The sequence below is a fragment of the Chiloscyllium plagiosum genome, unplaced genomic scaffold (genome assembly GCF_004010195.1).
Source record: "Chiloscyllium plagiosum isolate BGI_BamShark_2017 unplaced genomic scaffold, ASM401019v2 scaf_5731, whole genome shotgun sequence".
In the NCBI taxonomy this organism is placed as follows: Eukaryota; Metazoa; Chordata; class Chondrichthyes; order Orectolobiformes; family Hemiscylliidae; genus Chiloscyllium; species Chiloscyllium plagiosum.
The window spans coordinates 7296-28723 of record NW_025213084.1 but is presented as its reverse complement, the minus strand read 5'-3'; the positions used below and the strand labels follow the sequence as shown (position 1 = coordinate 28723).

The following is a 21428-nucleotide window of genomic DNA, read 5'->3' as shown; positions in this document are numbered from 1 at the left end:
AAACAGAGCAGCCGTGATTGTACTGAGTGATAGAGTCATAGAGATGTACAGCATGGAAACAGACCCTTCGGTCCAACCCTTCCATGCTGACCAGATATCCCAACCCAATCTAGTCTCACCTGCCAGCCCCCAGCCCATATCCCTCCAAACCCTTCCTATTAAATGTTAAATGTTGTAATTGTACCAGCCTCCACCACTTCCTCTGGCAGCTCATTCCATACACGTACCACCCTCTGAGTGAAAACGTTGCCCCTTAGGTCTCTTTTATATCTTTCCCCTCTCACCCTAAACCTATGCCCTCTAGTTCTGGACTCCCCGACCCCAGGGAAAAGACTTGGTCTATTTATCCTATCCATGTCCCTCATGACTTTATAAACCTCTATAAGGTCACCCCTCAGCCTCCGACGCTCCAGGGAAAACAGCCCCAGCCTGTTCAGCCTCTCCCTGTTGCTCAGATCCTCCAACCCTGGCAACATCCTTGTAAATCTTTTCTGAACCCTTTCAAGTTTCACAACATCTTTCCGATAGGAAGGAGACCAGAATTGCAAGCAATATTCCAACAGTGGCCTAACCAATGTCCTGTACAGCCGCAACATGACCCCCCAACTCCTGTACTCAATACTCTGACCAATGAAGGAAAGTATACCAAACGCCTTCTTCACTATCCTATCTACCTGCAGAACAGAACAGGCTTGAGTGGCCAAATGGTGAAAGACTGCCCCTGTGTGATTTACCTGTCCAGGATTGGTGGGGCTGTGGGACAGGGAATTACATTTCTCTCATAGAGAAATGGGCCAGCTCTGAGATTGGTCACTGAAATACAGATCACAGCTTTGTAACCACAAAAATCCAGCCACACTCACAGACCCACCGAGAATTACCCAGGGTCAGCCTGAACACAGACAGCGAGTGTCTAAAAGAAATCACGTACCACTCTGGTCAATCGCTGCCTGCCTCTGTTTGCTTGGCTCTGAAATGAATAGAAAAACATTTTGTATTTAGTTCATTTCCGTGATACACATGTTCTTCCTCAAAAGGTCGATATTCCCGAACCCACACATCCCTGGACAATTCCCCACGGCCAATCCACCTTAAGCTGCATGCCTTTGGACTGTGGGAGGAAACCGGAGCACCCCAGAGGGGACCTACGCAGACCCAGGGGAGAATGTGCAAACTCCACCCAGACAGTCACCCGAGGGTGGAATCAAACCCGCGTCCCTGGCACTGAGCCACCGTGGAAATACAGGAAGCAGTGAGACGTGGGGACAGGGACACAGAGAGAGGACAGGACAGAGGGAAAGTTAGAGAAAGTCAGAGAGAGCAGGGTGTGTGGCAGAACTCACCAGATTGCCTCCTGCCCCGGCGCAGTATAAGCGGAGTGTCTGTGTTCAGCAGCGGAAATATTTTCTTTGTTCTCTCTGGGGTGTATATAAACCCTGGTGGTTCTAGAATGGGAGGGAAAAGCTGAATTAAAAACATTCACTTGTTTCCCAGGAAATGGAGAGAGTGCTGCTGTGTGTGTTTGGATTTATTGCTGGAGATTTCACACTGCCATCTCCCAGCTCCAGGATAACACTCACCACTTTCTTCAAACCCCTTCATCTCTCTCAGTCCTTTCCATGTCTAACAATTAGAATGATTCCAAAATCCCCACCAGATTGATAGTCGCTGATCAGAGAATCCTGCACTCCCTCAGCGCGGCACTGACCCTCCGACAGTGCGGCGCTCCCTCAGCACTGACCCTGCGACAGTGCGGCACTCCCTCAGCACTGACCCTGCGACCGTGCGGCACTCCCTCAGCACTGACCCTGCAACAGTGCGGCACTCCCTCAGCACTGACCCTGCGACATTGCGGCACTCCGTCAGCACTGATCCTCCGACAGTGTGGCACTCCCTCAGCACTGACCCACCGACAGTGTAGCACTCCCTCAGCACTGACCCTGCGACAGTGCGGCACTCCCTCAGCACTGACCCTGCGACAGTGCGGCACTCCCTCAGCACTGACCCTGCGACAGTGCGGCACTCCCTCAGCACTGATCCTCCGACAGTGCAGCGCTCCCTCAGCACTGATCCTCCACCAGTGCGGCACTCCCTCAGCACTGATCCTCCGACAGTGCAGCGCTCCCTCAGCACTGATCCTCCGACAGTATAGCACTTCCTCAGCACTGACCCTGCGACAGTGCGGCACTCCCTCAGCACTGACCCTGAGACAGTGTGGCACTCCCTCAGCACTGACCCTGCGACAGTATAGCACTCCCTCAGAACTGACCCTCCGACAGTGCGGCACTCCCTCAGCATTGACCCTCCGACAGTGCGGCACTCCCTCAGCACTGACCCTGCGACAGTGCGGCACTCCCTCAGCACTGACCCTGCGACAGTGCGGCACTCCCTCAGCACTGACCCTGCGACAATGCTGACTCGGATGGGTTCCATGTTTTCACTAACAGCAGGTCATGCTGATGAAGCAGCAGAGAGCCTGGTTACTGACCTGACTGTCTCCGACCTCGCTGGAATGTGAAGGGATCATCAAATCGGGGAGAAGATGGAACGCTCAGCAACGTTTCGGGACTGATTGGAATGTCTGGCGCATCTGGGGAAAATAAAATTACTGTCCAGCATCTACAAGAGAAATCTGTGTGTAGTGTCAAAGGACATTGAATCATTAGTGTTTCTGACAGTGCGGCACTCCCTCAGCACTGATCGTCCGACAGTGCGGCACTCCTTCAGCACTGACCCTCCGATAGTGCGGCACTCCCTCAGCACTGACCCTCCGACAGTGCCCACTCCCTCAGCACTGACCCTCCGACAGTGCGGCACTCCCTCAGCACTGACCCTGCGACAGTGGGGCACTCCCTCAGCACTGACCCTGCGACAGTGGGGCACTCCCTCAGCACTGACCCTCCGACAGTGCGGTACTCCCTCACCACTGACCCTCCGACAGTGCCCACTCCCTCAGCACTGACCCTCCGACAGTGCGGCACTCCCTCAGCACTGACCCTCCCTTCGTGATAACCATGCCTCAGGAATAGGGACTGGACCGTCAATCCTTGCACCCACTCAGTCTGTGTTACCACAGTGGGGTCAGTGAAGTGTTGGGCATGTTGAAGCGAGGGCTGGGTTTACTTACAGTGAGAATGGTTTTCGAGCAGAACTTGTTTCGCCTGTGAACAGAAATGGGAGAAGGTCCATCAACACTGGGACAGCAAGGATCATACAGAGAACATTAACTAGCAACACAACTGGTCAATGCAGATCAAACACCCCACTAACTAGCAACACAGTAAGAGTTGAGAGAATAGTTGACTAACTGGCACTAGCTGCATGGAGTAAACTCTGCTTCCACATGGCAGTGTCTCCTCGCTGCTCTGTGATCTCAGATCCAGGCCCTGGGGAAACTGAGCTCTCTCTAATTCCTCACTGTCCCTCACACCGTTTGGCCAGGAGCCCTCACATTCACTCAGTGTCGAGCAATAACTGAAGGCAAAGTAGGACCGTAAATCCCAACACATCCCGCTCCACCATGTCACCTGACCAACTTACCAAAGGCCACTCTCCCTCTCAGGCCTGCTATCCCATTCTGTAAGATGGTGGCCTGTACTCTAACCCCCTGCCTGCCCTGATATAAACACCCCCCCAACCCCGTTTATCCATAAAGATCCACCAATCCCAGTCTTGGACAGATTGAACGGGACAGTTGCCAATCCCATTGTTCTCTGGGGAAAATACAGACATCCCGCAGAGAGAATTCCTCCTCTCCCTCTTCAACTGGGAGAATCCCTCAATGAAGTCTCTTCTGAAAAGAGGGATCACACTCCCCCATCCCACCATATCCCCTCAGTATCATCAATAAGATGTGTGTGTGTGTGTTTGTATCTGTGTGCGTGAGAGATGGCATCTGTGTAAGAGTGCGTGTAAGTACGTGCATGTGTGAGAAAGAGAGTGTGCATGTGAGAGTGTGCACGTGAGAGTGTGAATATGTGCTTGCATGAGAGAGGCAATGTGTATGTGTGCCTGTGTATCTGTCTGTGTGTGAGTGACTGTGTGCATATGTGTGCGCGCGCACGTGTGTGTATTTGTGTGTGTCTGTGCACGTCTGTGTGTGCGTGAGTGTGTCTGTGTGAATGTTGGTGTGTGTGTTGGTGCGTCTGCGTGTGGCTGTGAGAGTATGTGTCTATCTTTGTGTGTGTATGTGTGTTGGTGCGTCAGTGTGTGTGTGTGTCTATGTTTGTGTGTGTCTGTGTGTTGGTGCGTCAGTGTGTGTGTGTCTATGTCTGTGTGTGTCTGTGTGTTGGTGCGTCAGTGTGTGTGTGTCTATGTCTGTGTGTGTCTGTGTGTTGGTGCGTCAGTGTGTGTGTGTCTATGTCTGTGTGTGTCTGTGTGTTGGTGCGTCAGTGTGTGTGTGTCTATGTCTGTGTGTGTCTGTGTGTTGGTGCGTCAGTGTGTGTGTGTCTATGTCTGTGTGTGTCTGTGTGTTGGTGCGTCAGTGTGTGTGTGTCTATGTCTGTGTGTGTCTGTGTGTTGGTGCGTCAGTGTGTGTGTGTCTATGTCTGTGTGTGTCTGTGTGTTGGTGCGTCAGTGTGTGTGTGTCTATGTCTGTGTGTGTCTGTGTGTTGGTGCGTCAGTGTGTGTGTGTCTATGTCTGTGTGTGTCTGTGTGTTGGTGCGTCAGTGTGTGTGTGTCTATGTCTGTGTGTGTCTGTGTGTTGGTGCGTCAGTGTGTGTGTGTCTATGTCTGTGTGTGTCTGGGTGTGCCTGTGTCTCTGTCTGTGTCAGTCTGAAATCCAAGACAGTTTTGCCAATTCCTCAATCCGGTGAACGATAATGAAGGTCTAAAGGTCATTTCAAAGATGTTGGTCGTTTCCTTCTCTCCGAGGGCAGGGAATCTGGGGAATTCTGTCGCAATCTTTTCACCCAGTTTATCCAGGAATGGGAACGTATGGATGTGAGCTAACTCCAGCCTCGCTCCACTATCGCGCCACCACTGAGTGTACCGAGTGGAGTCATCGATGTCACAGAGAGCGGAACGTTTAAGCCAGGCTGACACTGACAGTGTGTGTGTGGCACAGGGAGTGCTGCACTGGCACAGGTGCCACAAGACCCTGCAGCTGAAGTAGGCCATTCAGCCATCTGCTTCCCTGATCGTTCACATGAGACTTTAAATCAAGACACTGGGGGGGGACACACCAAAGACTGGATTCCAAAGGAGAAGCATTGGGGGAACTTGTCGTGTTGAACACTGACCCCTTAATAAATGTCACCAGCTGCATACAGCCCTGGAATCCACGTTCTAACAGCGATGGGATCGCACTGCAGAGGGTGGAGAGGGTAGGGATTGGAACAAGGTCAGCCCCAGGTATACCTCACGGAATGGGAGTTCCCTCACTGGGGCTGTTAACCTGGTCCAATCAGGGAGCCCCGGCTGACAGGTAGAAACAGAAGGGTCAGGGGTTCTGCTCACCCTGAGGCCTGGCTCTGAGGGAGCTGGGTCAGGGTCAGGGTCAGGGACAGGGACTCTCCGAGTGTAAATAAAGGGGTCTTGGTGATGGGACACTGGTCTCTGGGGAGTTAGTTCACGTATTAAAGGATGGAGTAGGTTCCACAGACTATATGGACCAGTTCTCCTCCTCCTACGTTGTCATGTACGTTATATTTCCCATTTTAAACTCAATTGTTTGAATTCTGCCTGATCAGGCTAATTGAACGGAGTAATTAATTGTTGCTCATATACAGCCAGGGTTAGAGTTTAAATACACAAATCTGAATCACTGCGGTCCACACATGTGTATAAAAAGTAAACACCGCTGTCCACACGGAGGGCTGGCTCTGAGGGAGCTGGGTCAGGGTCAGGGTCAGAGCCAGGGTTAGGGTCAGAGCCAGGGACAGGGTCAGGGACAGGAACAGGGTCAGGGACAGGCTGAGGGTCAGGGACAGGGTCAGGGTCAGGGACAGGGTCAGGAACAGGGTGAGGGTCAGGGACAGGGACAGGGTCAGGGTCACGATCAGGGATTGGGTCAGGGACAGGGTCAGTGCCAGGGTCAGGGTCAGGAACAGGGTCAGGGACAGGGTGAGGGACAGGGTGAGGGTCAGGGGACAGGGTCAGGGTCAGGGTCAGAGCCAGGGTCAGGGACTGGGTCAGGGACTGGGTCAGGGTGAGGGACAGGGACAGAGTCAGGGTAAGGGTCAGGGTCAGGGACAGGTTCAGGGTCAGGTCAGGGACCCTCAGTGTGTAAATAAAGGGGGATGTGGTGACAGGATACTGGCCTCTGGGGAGTTCTATCAAGGGGATTTATGAGGATGTTACCTGGGCTGGAGAGTTTCCAATATGAGGAGAGACTGGGGTTGTTTCTGTTTGAGGAAAAGTGGACCTGATTGAGATGTATAAAACTGTGAGGAGCGTGGACAGGAAGAAACTCTCCCCTTGCTGGAGGGATCACTGACCGGGCAGCATCGAGTTAAGGTTTAAAATAAGGGGCAGGAGGCTTTATGGGGAATGTGAGGAGGAACTTCCTGCCAGAGGCTGGTGGGAGTCTGGAACCCACTGCCTGTGAGGGTGGGAGAGCCGCAAACCCTCATCACATTGAAGATGGATTTAGTTTTGTGTTTGTGATGCCCAGGCTATGAGCAAAGTGCTGGGAAACGCGATTAAAATCATTCAGCAGCTTGTTTTTCAAATTGGGGCAGATAGGCCAAAGGTCTTTCTCTGTGTTGCAGATCGCTATGACTAAACATGGACAATCTGCCCATTACCCCAGTGCTTTGTAAATGGCGCTACATAAATGCACATTTTTTTCTTTCAGGAGTCAATATCTGGGAAGGAGTCTCATGTCATTCTGCTGCCCCCCGCTGGCTGAGCCGACATTGCATTTCAGCCGAAGAGTTTGTGATTGATCATCAGTAATCCTTATCGAGTTTGTATAATCAATAATACCTGGGAGCAGGAGTAGGCCATTCAGTCCATCGAGAATGCTGCATCAATCAATGAGAATCCTGGCTGCTCTGATCTCCCTTACCTCCATTTTCCCTATTACCCTTGATTTACTTCCTGATTAAAAATCTCTCTTTAACAAACTGAATGAATATTCAGCCTCCACAGAATTCCCCAGATTCCCTGCCCTTGGAGAGAAGGAAATGACCAACATCTTTCAAATAACCTTTAGACCTTCGTTATCGTTCACCGGATTGAGGAATTGGCAAAACTGTCTTGGATTTCAGACTGACACAGACAGAGACACAGGCACACCCAGACACACACCCAGACACACACACACACACACACACCCAGACACACACACACACCCAGACACACACACACACCCAGACACACACACACACCCAGACACACACACACACCCAGACACACACACACACCCAGACACACACACACACCCAGACACACACACACACCCAGACACACACACACACCCAGACACACACACACACCCAGACACACACACACACCCAGACACACACACACACCCAGACACACACACACACCCAGACACACACACACACCCAGACACACACACACACCCAGACACACACACACACCCAGACACACACACACACCCAGACACACACACACACCCAGACACACACACACACCCAGACACACACACACACCCAGACACACACACACACCCAGACACACACACACACCCAGACACACACACACACCCAGACACACACACACACCCAGACACACACACACACCCAGACACACACACACACCCAGACACACACACACACCCAGACACACACACACACCCAGACACACACACACACCCAGACACACACACACACCCAGACACACACACACACCCAGACACACACACACACCCAGACACACACACACACCCAGACACACACACACACCCAGACACACACACACACCCAGACACACACACACACCCAGACACACACACACACCCAGACACACACACACACCCAGACACACACACACACCCAGACACACACACACACCCAGACACACACACACACCCAGACACACACACACACCCAGACACACACACACACCCAGACACACACACACACCCAGACACACACACACACCCAGACACACACACACACCCAGACACACACACACACCCAGACACACACACACACCCAGACACACACACACACCCAGACACACACACACACCCAGACACACACACACACCCAGACACACACACACACCCAGACACACACACACACCCAGACACACACACACACCCAGACACACACACACACCCAGACACACACACACACCCAGACACACACACACACCCAGACACACACACACACCCAGACACACACACACACCCAGACACACACACACACCCAGACACACACACACACCCAGACACACACACACACCCAGACACACACACACACCCAGACACACACACACACCCAGACACACACACACACCCAGACACACACACACACCCAGACACACACACACACCCAGACACACACACACACCCAGACACACACACACACCCAGACACACACACACACCCAGACACACACACACACCCAGACACACACACACACCCAGACACACACACACACCCAGACACACACACACACCCAGACACACACACACACCCAGACACACACACACACCCAGACACACACACACACCCAGACACACACACACACCCAGACACACACACACACCCAGACACACACACACACCCAGACACACACACACACCCAGACACACACACACACCCAGACACACACACACACCCAGACACACACACACACCCAGACACACACACACACCCAGACACACACACACACCCAGACACACACACACACCCAGACACACACACACACCCAGACACACACACACACCCAGACACACACACACACCCAGACACACACACACACCCAGACACACACACACACCCAGACACACACACACACCCAGACACACACACACACCCAGACACACACACACACCCAGACACACACACACACCCAGACACACACACACACCCAGACACACACACACACCCAGACACACACACACACCCAGACACACACACACACCCAGACACACACACACACCCAGACACACACACACACCCAGACACACACACACACCCAGACACACACACACACCCAGACACACACACACACCCAGACACACACACACACCCAGACACACACACACACCCAGACACACACACACACCCAGACACACACACACACCCAGACACACACACACACCCAGACACACACACACACCCAGACACACACACACACCCAGACACACACACACACCCAGACACACACACACACCCAGACACACACACACACCCAGACACACACACACACCCAGACACACACACACACCCAGACACACACACACACCCAGACACACACACACACCCAGACACACACACACACCCAGACACACACACACACCCAGACACACACACACACCCAGACACACACACACACCCAGACACACACACACACCCAGACACACACACACACCCAGACACACACACACACCCAGACACACACACACACCCAGACACACACACACACCCAGACACACACACACACCCAGACACACACACACACCCAGACACACACACACACCCAGACACACACACACACCCAGACACACACACACACCCAGACACACACACACACCCAGACACACACACACACCCAGACACACACACACACCCAGACACACACACACACCCAGACACACACACACACCCAGACACACACACACACCCAGACACACACACACACCCAGACACACACACACACCCAGACACACACACACACCCAGACACACACACACACCCAGACACACACACACACCCAGACACACACACACACCCAGACACACACACACACCCAGACACACACACACACCCAGACACACACACACACCCAGACACACACACACACCCAGACACACACACACACCCAGACACACACACACACCCAGACACACACACACACCCAGACACACACACACACCCAGACACACACACACACCCAGACACACACACACACCCAGACACACACACACACCCAGACACACACACACACCCAGACACACACACACACCCAGACACACACACACACCCAGACACACACACACACCCAGACACACACACACACCCAGACACACACACACACCCAGACACACACACACACCCAGACACACACACACACCCAGACACACACACACACCCAGACACACACACACACCCAGACACACACACACACCCAGACACACACACACACCCAGACACACACACACACCCAGACACACACACACACCCAGACACACACACACACCCAGACACACACACACACCCAGACACACACACACACCCAGACACACACACACACCCAGACACACACACACACCCAGACACACACACACACCCAGACACACACACACACCCAGACACACACACACACCCAGACACACACACACACCCAGACACACACACACACCCAGACACACACACACACCCAGACACACACACACACCCAGACACACACACACACCCAGACACACACACACACCCAGACACACACACACACCCAGACACACACACACACCCAGACACACACACACACCCAGACACACACACACACCCAGACACACACACACACCCAGACACACACACACACCCAGACACACACACACACCCAGACACACACACACACCCAGACACACACACACACCCAGACACACACACACACCCAGACACACACACACACCCAGACACACACACACACCCAGACACACACACACACCCAGACACACACACACACCCAGACACACACACACACCCAGACACACACACACACCCAGACACACACACACACCCAGACACACACACACACCCAGACACACACACACACCCAGACACACACACACACCCAGACACACACACACACCCAGACACACACACACACCCAGACACACACACACACCCAGACACACACACACACCCAGACACACACACACACCCAGACACACACACACACCCAGACACACACACACACCCAGACACACACACACACCCAGACACACACACACACCCAGACACACACACACACCCAGACACACACACACACCCAGACACACACACACACCCAGACACACACACACACCCAGACACACACACACACCCAGACACACACACACACCCAGACACACACACACACCCAGACACACACACACACCCAGACACACACACACACCCAGACACACACACACACCCAGACACACACACACACCCAGACACACACACACACCCAGACACACACACACACCCAGACACACACACACACCCAGACACACACACACACCCAGACACACACACACACCCAGACACACACACACACCCAGACACACACACACACCCAGACACACACACACACCCAGACACACACACACACCCAGACACACACACACACCCAGACACACACACACACCCAGACACACACACACACCCAGACACACACACACACCCAGACACACACACACACCCAGACACACACACACACCCAGACACACACACACACCCAGACACACACACACACCCAGACACACACACACACCCAGACACACACACACACCCAGACACACACACACACCCAGACACACACACACACCCAGACACACACACACACCCAGACACACACACACACCCAGACACACACACACACCCAGACACACACACACACCCAGACACACACACACACCCAGACACACACACACACCCAGACACACACACACACCCAGACACACACACACACCCAGACACACACACACACCCAGACACACACACACACCCAGACACACACACACACCCAGACACACACACACACCCAGACACACACACACACCCAGACACACACACACACCCAGACACACACACACACCCAGACACACACACACACCCAGACACACACACACACCCAGACACACACACACACCCAGACACACACACACACCCAGACACACACACACACCCAGACACACACACACACCCAGACACACACACACACCCAGACACACACACACACCCAGACACACACACACACCCAGACACACACACACACCCAGACACACACACACACCCAGACACACACACACACCCAGACACACACACACACCCAGACACACACACACACCCAGACACACACACACACCCAGACACACACACACACCCAGACACACACACACACCCAGACACACACACACACCCAGACACACACACACACCCAGACACACACACACACCCAGACACACACACACACCCAGACACACACACACACCCAGACACACACACACACCCAGACACACACACACACCCAGACACACACACACACCCAGACACACACACACACCCAGACACACACACACACCCAGACACACACACACACCCAGACACACACACACACCCAGACACACACACACACCCCCCCACGTGCACGCTCACACATTCCCCCACATGCACACTCACACACAGCCCCCACGTGCACGCTTACACAGCCTCCACATGCACGCTCACACAGCCCCATGTGCACACTCACACATTCCCCCACATGCACGCTCACACGGCACCCACGTGCACACACACACTCCTCCACGTGCACGCTCACACAGCCCACACGTGCACACTCACACTCTCCCCCACATGCACGCTCACACACACCCCACGTGCACACTCACACACAGCTCCCACGTGCATGCTCACACAGCCCCCACAAGCACACTCACACACAGCTCCCACGTGCACGCTCACACAGACCCCACGTGCACGCTCACACAGCCCCCATGTGCTGCTCACATAGCCCCCACGTGCACACGCACACATTCCCCCACGTGCATGCTCACACAGCCCCCACGTGCACACTCACATATTCCCCCACGTGCACGCTCACACAGCCCCCACATGCACACTCATACACTCCCCCACATGCACGCTCACACAGCCCCCACGTGCACAAACAGCTGATCCTGGGCCCGACACCTTCTGAACACAGCCCCCACATGCACACTCATACACTCCCCCACATGCACGCTCACACAGCCCCCACGTGCACAAACAGCTGATCCTGGGCCCGAGCACCTTCTGAGGGATGGATGCCGGGTGATTCTCGATGATCAGGCGTTTCAGGAAATGGATCCACAATCTCTTCTCCTCCTGGTTCTTCGCCTGGGAAAACAGACCAATCAGAACCAACCAAACACTTGCATTTATATAGCACTTTACACTCCCCCTTCAATCTCTGAAACACTACTGCCAAATCCTAACCCTAACCCTTTAGGAACCAGAGTCACCACTGTAAGGCAGGAAACTCAGCAGCCAATGTGTGCACAGGAAGCTCCCACAAACAGCGTTATGATAGTGACCAGGACCCCAGGGGGGTATCTCCTTCAAACAGGAGGCTGTGGGATACGGGACACTAACTCAACAGGAGCAATGGGGCCTGGGCAACTCCAACAGTGTGGCATGCCCTCCCCTGTCCTACACTACATTGGGGATGGGGGGAGGGGTTGGGGTGAACGTGATCCCAGAGTCGAAAGATCCCGAGGTGAGGGAGGGACCGAGGGGGGAACTGGGCGAGTGGCCTCGATGAGGCAGTTGGTGAAGGGAGACAGCTGAACATCAACAGAGTGTGATCGATCGGAATGACACAGGGAGCCATGAGACGGGTACCTTAATAGATGCTAGCGACCGGCCTTAGCAACCGCTGAGTGGCCTTAGCAACCGCTGACCCGTCTTAGAAGCTGTGATATTTTCCTGAATAACCACTCTTTGTGATATTTGTCACCTGTACCAACCTGTGGTACTGGGTAAGGATTGTCTGGGGTTGATCACTGCTGCCAATCCTTGTATTGTCGTTGCTTTGTTTTAGCTCTATCAATTGGTGAGTGGGAGTGGATATCCCAAAGCTGAGCAACCACAGAAGTGTCTCTGTCCTCCACTAATAACAACATTTATTGCTTGATAGCAAAACATACAAACTCCATCAGCTCAAGCTACATGTCCAGAACCTTCTGGAGCTGGTCCACATCCATCTGCCCCCTGTCACCACCCCCACACTGTGTGATACATCAGGAGAAAGGATGGGGTCAATATGACATGGACATTAACCCTGTCAGAACCATAGCCTAATGCAATAGCAACCATTCTCAGGCCTTAAGCAATCAACAGCAGGCCTCAGCAACTGGTGGCAGGCCTTGGCAACCAGCTACAAGTCTCAGGAACCATCTACAGGCCTCAGGGAAGCATCTACAGGCCTCGGGAACTATCTACAGGCCTCGGGAACTGCCTACAGGCCTCGGGAACTGCCTACAGGCCTCGGGAACCACCTACAGGCCTCAGGAACCATTTACCAGACTCGTGGAACCGCCCACAGGCCTCGTGACACCCATAGGCCTCGGGAACCCCCCACAGGCTTCGGGAAATGTTTACAGGCCCCAGCAACCATTTACTGACCCTGGTAATGGTTCACAGCAATTGTTTACAGGGCCCAGCAGGAAAAGCCAGTCGCAGTTGGAAATGGTGACACTGGAACACAGTTCCGATGCACATGAGGTGAGTCAGACCATGTGACCTCAAGCCTCAGGGGTCAGAGTGAGGGGGGAGCGGTGAGAGAGAGACTGCGGCCTGGCACCATTGAGTGAACACGGACAGACTACAACATCTGAGCAAAGGGTGGGGGTGGCGTCGGGTGGGGGGGCACTGACCTGGAGAGTGTGCTGCCGCTTCGGGATGGTCAGATCCGTCACTCGGAAACTCAACTGATCCTTCAGGTTCTCCGATAATGTCAGGTTACAGCACTGCCGGGGGGGACAAAAACAGCTGCGTTTCTATAGCGCCCTTCCCACACACCATATTAATGACCAATGAGAATCGTAGTTACTGTCATAATGGAGAAAACACAGCAGGCGGTCTGGGCACAGCAAGCTCCCACAAGGACACAACTGGCTGAAAACTCCAGTTATTTTGGAGAACACCAGGTTGCTGACCAAACCCGCCTCATTAAATAGCTCCCACACTCCATGGTGTCTGATCTGACCATAACACAAGACCGTGAGGAAGAGAAACAGGAGGAGGCCAATCGGCCCCTCAAACCAGCTCTGCCATCCAACAGGAACTTGGCTGATCCAACATTCCACGCATCTCCTTTCCCCCCGATTCCCCGACTGATCCGGAATCTCTCCATCTCAGCCTTAAATATACACACGGGCTCTGCCCCCACAGCTCTCTGGGACAAGGAGTTCCAAAGACACTCAACCCTCAGAAAGGAGAAATTCCTTCCCATCTCAGTCTGAAATTGGAGCCCCATTATTCTGAGACTGTGCCCTCTGGCCCGAGTCCCTCCCGTGAGGGGGAACACCCTCTCAGCATTGACACTGTCATGTCTCTGAAACACCTGACAGGTTTCAAGGACATCACCTCTGACTCTACTCAATCTTTTTGCTGATAAGACAATTACTCCACACTGGGGACCATCCAAGTGAACCTCCTCTAAATTGTCTTCTCCTACAGTGCCCACTCCCTCAGCACTGACCCTCCGACAGTGCGGCACTCCCTCAGCACTGACCCTCCGACAGTGCAGCACTCCCTCAGCGCTGACCCTCCGACAGTGCGATACTCCCTCAGCACTGACCCTCCGACAGTGCGACACTCCCTCAGCACTGACACACCGACAGTGCAGCACTCCCTCAGCACTGACCCTCCGACAGTGCCCCCTCCCTCAGCACTGACCCTCCGACTGGGGAGGGAGTGAGTGAGGAGGGGCTCAGGATGGGAGTGCTTACGCATGGTCATGAGTTTCCTTGCCCCCACCCCCAACCCCGTGCCCTGGGGAGGTGGGAGGGGGGCAGTGATACTTACGAAGATGTGCGTGTTGTAAGTGTACTGCTCCCCTCGCCTCTTGGTGATCAGCAGCATCTTATCGAACAGGAACAACGTCCGCTCTTTCTTGGCTCTCTGCACCCGGAACGTTCCCTCCAGGACCAACTCTCCAAACGCTATCAGGTCCGGCCCCTTCCAGTTCAACAGCGAGTTCTGGATCTCCTGCAGCAGGACATGAAAGGACCAAAAAGATGGATAAATGAGCCCCTTCATCAACATGGAGAAGATGTTTCCAGGAGTGGGGAGAGACTGGGACCCGTGGGCACAGCCTCAGGGTGAAGGGACGGCCCTTTAGGACGGAGATGAGGAGGAATCTCTCCAGCCAGAGGGTGGGGACTCTGAGGAACTCATTGCCGCGGAGGGCTGTGGAACAAGTCATTGAGTGTATTTAAGCCAGAGATAGAGACGTTCCTGATTATTAATGGGATTAAGGTTTACAGGGAGAAGGCAGGAGAAAGGGTTGAGAAACCCATCAGCCATGATCAAATGATGGAGCAGACCTGATGGGCTGAATGGCCTCATCCTGTTCCTGGATCATGTGGTCTTCTAGCATAGGGTCATTCACAAACTTCAGCTCCCCCTCTCACCAACCCTCATGTACCCCCTCTCCCTCCAGTGTCTCCATCCACCATCATTCTCCACATGTGGGTGTTGGGGTTTGCTGCTGAGACTGATCGATTTCCCCTGAGAGCACCCACCACCCCACACATCCCCTGACTGACCAATCACAGTCTCCAGGGAGGTGAACTGGCGAGCGGAGTGGGGGGGATCGGGGATTGGGGAATAGGGCAAGGGGGAGGGAGAGGGTAAAGGGCATGGGAGAGGTTAAAGGGCAAGAGAGAGAGTAAAGGGCATGGGGAGGGCAAAGGGCGAGGGGGAGGGCAAATGGCGTGGGAGAGGGCAAAGGGCGAGGGAGAGGGCAAAGGGCGAGGGAGAGGGCAAAGGGCGTGGGAAAGAGCAAAGGGCGTAGGGGGCAAAGGGCAAGGGAGAGAGTAAAGTGCGTAGGAGAGGGCAAAGGGAGTGGGGGAGGGCAAAGGGCGTGGGAGAGAGCAAAGGGTGAGGGAGAGGGTAAAAGGAGAGGGAGAGACGGAGGTGAGGGAGAGGGTAAAGGGCAAGGGACAGGGTAAAGGGAGAGGGGGAGGAAGGGGATGTGGGAGGAGGGGGGAAGGGAGAGAGTTGGGGACATGGGAGTAACTTGAAGAGGAACAGTGCCCTCTGGTCACCCAAACACATCCTTTAACATGAAGTGGGATAGCGCCTATGGCTAGGCTTTGTGTAACACTGAGGGAGACACTGTCACCACTCTCTAACGTAGCAAAGGGCATGGTCAAATCCTATCCCCACCGAGGCCTGAGTCTGCTGTAGGTTGGGTACAGATGGTAGACTCCTCTTGTCTTTACCTGTAACCTCACAGCTTGTTCCTGTTTCCTCTTCATGTCATTGATGTACCAGGCCACAGCTGTCATGGTGATGATCGCCTCCTTCACCATCTCATAACCCTCCGCGCTTTTATCAAAGTGTTTTGCCAATTCCTGTAACGGGAACCATTGGACAACTATTAAACCCACCGCGCACACGTTCCAACCTCTATCGCCGCTGGACCCTACGCCCGTTTCCTCAGCAACCATGGGGCTTGGCCAATCCCCAATTGTCATCTACTGGGCATCATGGGAAGATCAGGAGAGGAGGACAACCCAACCATTTGACCAAATCTCCGTCCCATTTGATCCTGGGTGATCCATTTCCAAACTCAACACTGCATGACCCTTCCTGATTCCCTGCTGCCCCTGTGTGCTAGCTTTCTGTGCTTCATATACAAGATGCCCCCAAGTCCCTTTGTGACACACAGTGTCACAGAGTTAGTCCCTTTTTTTGACTAAAAGCTGTCCCTTGGCTCAAGGAGACTCTGTCCTTGATTTTTCTTCAGAGGGGCAATAAACCAGGCCGGGCTCCGATCAGTCTGGTTTGGTACAGAGATGAAAGGGATTTTGAGAGGCCTTTTGTTTCTATGTAAACAGATGAGACTTCAGGCCAAGGTGGTCATGTTTTAGAAGTGACCTGTATAATGAAAGGGGAGCGGTCAGCCCTCTCACTGAGCTGAGCTGAGCAGTTTTAGTTCAGTCTTGAACTGGTTGGAAGTTCAACAGGAAGCTGTGTGGAAACTCTCTCTTTTCTACCCTTCAACTTCACCCTGTAAGCATGGGTTCCATTAATCGACATTTCGGGCATAAGCCCTTCATCAGGATGAAGCCCGAAACGTCGATTCTCCTGTTCCTTGGATGCTGCCTGACCTGCTGTGCTTTACCAGCAACACATTTTCAGCTCTGATCTCCAGCATCTGCAGACCTTACTTTCTCCTTGTGTTCCATTAATACTGGGTTTTAAAGGGAGTTTGCTTATTGGGACTGTTGTGTATATTCGGAACAGCATAATTAAGTCCAGTTTCGAGAGACTGAGTTCTGTAGGGGTTTGTCATTCTGTTCTTTATGTTTCATTGTGTAATTTTGTGGATAAAGTTTTGTCTGTTTTAAAATCTAGTAGTCAACCTCGCTATCTTAATCCGGGTAATTTTCACTGTACACTTACTGAAACAATTTGCAATGTTATGGTCTGGGGCTGCCTGCTTCAGAATGTTTTGAGTGGCCTGGTCTAGTCCACTACAACATCTCTCTGCAACCTTTCTCCATTTAACTCTCGTCTTTCTGCCCCCCTTCCCAAAATGAATAACGCTGCATATTCCCACAGAAAGTTAATCTGCAGAAGCAGCAAGTGCTCAGGAAGGCAAATGCAGTGTTACCATTTATCGAAAGGGGAATGGAATATTAAAGTAGGCAGGGTTTCGCTGTGTTATTACGGGCTGCGATGGGGACATGTCTGGAGCACCTTCTACAAAGCTGCCCTTCTTAGTTAAGAAAGAACTTGAGTGCATTAGAAGCAGTTTAGAGAGGTTTCACTAGCCTGACACCCAGGATACAGGGGAAGGGGAGGGATGTGTTATCAGAAAGGTTGGACAGACTGATAAACAAACCTCGGCCTAGTCACCAGGAAACAAGCCTCGGCCTAGTCACCAGGAAACAGGCCTTGGCCTAGTCATGGGAAAATAACCCTTGGCTTAGTCACCAGGAAACAGGCCTCGGCCTAGTCACCGGGAAAGAGGCCTCGGCCTAGTCACCGGGAAACAGGCCTCGGCCTAGTCACGGGAAAACAACCCTTGGCTTAGTCACCGGAAATCAAGATTCAGCCTAGTAACAGACGACCAGTCCTGATCTAGTCACCGGGTGACCAGCCTTGACCCGGTTACTAAGGAGATGAGAAGAACGCAAGGTAATTGATGAAGACATACAGGTTTCAGAGGGGACTTAACGGGATCGATGCCGAGAGGGTGTTTCCCCTTGTGGGACAGACCAGAACTCGAGGTCACAAAGTGAAAGTAGGGCGTTTCCCTTCTATTTAGGATGAAGATAAATCTTTGAACTTTCTTCCCCAGACAGACTTGGAGGCCCTGGGAATATTTTTAAGGTGGATGTAAATGAATTGCGGAAGAAAATGTAATGGAGGCAGGTGATTGGCCACGATCTTGCGTAAAGGTGGGGGGGTGGGGGGGGGGGGGGGGTGCCAAAGACTCAAGGGGAGAAAAGGCCTCCTCCTGTTTCTTGTGGCCTTACTCCTGCCGAAGGTGGGGGCGGGGTACAGTCTGGTTAGGATGAGGCCCAGTACAGGACACCTCCTTCCCTCTGCCCCTCCCACCCCCTCAGGACCCTCATCCACCTCCAGAGAACTTTTGGTAAAAGCCTCCTCTTCAGAATCTTCTGGATGTTCTCTTCACCTCCCTCCCTTTCCTGTGAGAACAGACCAACACTGTAAAGGTGACCAGCGAGGTGGATGGTGGTCTAGGCTCCCTGTACACTACCCCTCACACCCACCACCCCCCCCCTCCCCCGGGTCCATTTAATCCTATCTCTGTCTGAGGAGATGAGCCCTACCTGCAGCAGGAGGTGGTACTTGAGGATCCTTTGGACTGGCTTTAACAGGTACGTTTCCAGCGGCAACGAATGTGACAGGGATGTCTGCCGCTCTCGGAAGAATTTGGCGAGGGTTCCATTCTTCATGCATTCTCTCAGGACAGACACAGAGCTAGAGAAACAGGAAAAAGAACAACACAGAGCCACAACAGTGAGGCGTCTCAGCATAAACCCCTCAGCTTCATCCTTTCAGACTTCATCCAAAGGGACAGCCTCGCCTCAATGACCAGATATCCTGGTTGCCAGGAAACAGGCCTCGGCCGAGTCACCCGGCAACAAGCCTTGGCCTGGTTACTGGGAAACAAATGACGGCCTAGTCACTGGGACACAAGCCTTGGCCTAGTCACTGGGACACAAGCCTCGGCCTAGTCACTACGAAACACTGGGCGAACAGCCCAGTAGTCACCGAATGATCAGCCTTGACCCGGTTACAGAGCCACCCACCCGCAACATAGTTACTGGGAGATCAGCAGTAATCTGGTTCCTAGACAACTTGATCCTGTTTCCTGTGTTTTTATTGAGTTAGAATTGAGCTCCAAAGCGCAGTGACTGGGAGAGAGCTGCTCCACACAGAAACCACCGCTGGGTCCTAGTTCAGGCAAAATGTTTCCCAAAGCTGACAACCTCCAAATCAAACACATTCTCTCGAAGGGCTGAAGGGCCTCATTACTGTTTTATCTCCCCTTCCTCGGCCTGTATGTTACTTACTTGGGATAGTTCATGCAGTACAAGGTGTAAATATCAAATTCTTCACTCTGAAAATGGAACAGAAAAACACAAAATAAATTCCAGGGTTAAAAGTAATGAAATCACGGACACTGGAGGTTTCTCCAAGCTAAACCTGGAAAAGATGAGGGAGAGAGGGAGATGGAGGGAGATGTGATGGAGAGAATGGGTGAGAGAGAGAGATGGAAAGTCAGTGGGAGTGTGTGAGACAGAGCAATGTAAAGCAGAAACTGAGAGAGAGGGTGGGATCCTCCTGTGCAGCTAGGGGGCTTGTCGGAGAGCTGGAGAATGTGAGGACACGGGCCGTGCATCTCCCCCACCATCTACCCCCTGTGCCAATGGGACTGTGCCAACACCATCGATACCCTTCCCCAGGAACCAACCTGAGAACCCAGGCCCTGCCTTCAGAGAGTTCCCAGGGTCTTGCAGTTCCAGCCTCCAGCTGAACAACTGGGGGAGGGGGAGGTTGGCATGAACCCCCTCCCCCTTTCAATATCCCTCTCCCTCTCCCTCCCTCTCTCTCTCTCTTTCTCTCTCTCTCCCTCTCTTTCTCTCTCCCTCCCTTTCTCTCTCCCTCCCATTACAATCTGCCAGCAACTAGATTTTGAACTGGGTTACGCTGATGGGGATGCATTGTCACTATTTTGACTGGCTCTGAAACAGGCTGGAGCTGCTCATTTTACAGATTACCCACTTATCTCTTCTGTTCAATTAACGAGGATGAGAATTGGGCAGGACAGAGAATGTAG

General features: G+C 53.2%; 1 protein-coding gene across 1 annotated transcript; it reads right to left on the bottom strand.

Annotated features, from left to right (window-relative positions):
• Positions 1–931: 931 nt before the first annotated feature.
• On the bottom strand, positions 932–21187 carry LOC122547537 (pleckstrin homology domain-containing family G member 3-like; the record flags this gene model as incomplete). Its single annotated transcript, XM_043686155.1, has 10 exons — positions 20662–21187; positions 19915–20065; positions 17332–17463; positions 15911–16093; positions 14758–14850; positions 13133–13219; positions 3128–3161; positions 2489–2590; positions 1344–1445; positions 932–970 (listed from the first exon to the last, which is right to left on the bottom strand). Coding segments are annotated over exons 1-10 (937 nt in total), but the record flags the coding sequence as incomplete, so codon positions are not given.
• Between the last annotated feature and the right edge of the window lie 241 nt (positions 21188–21428).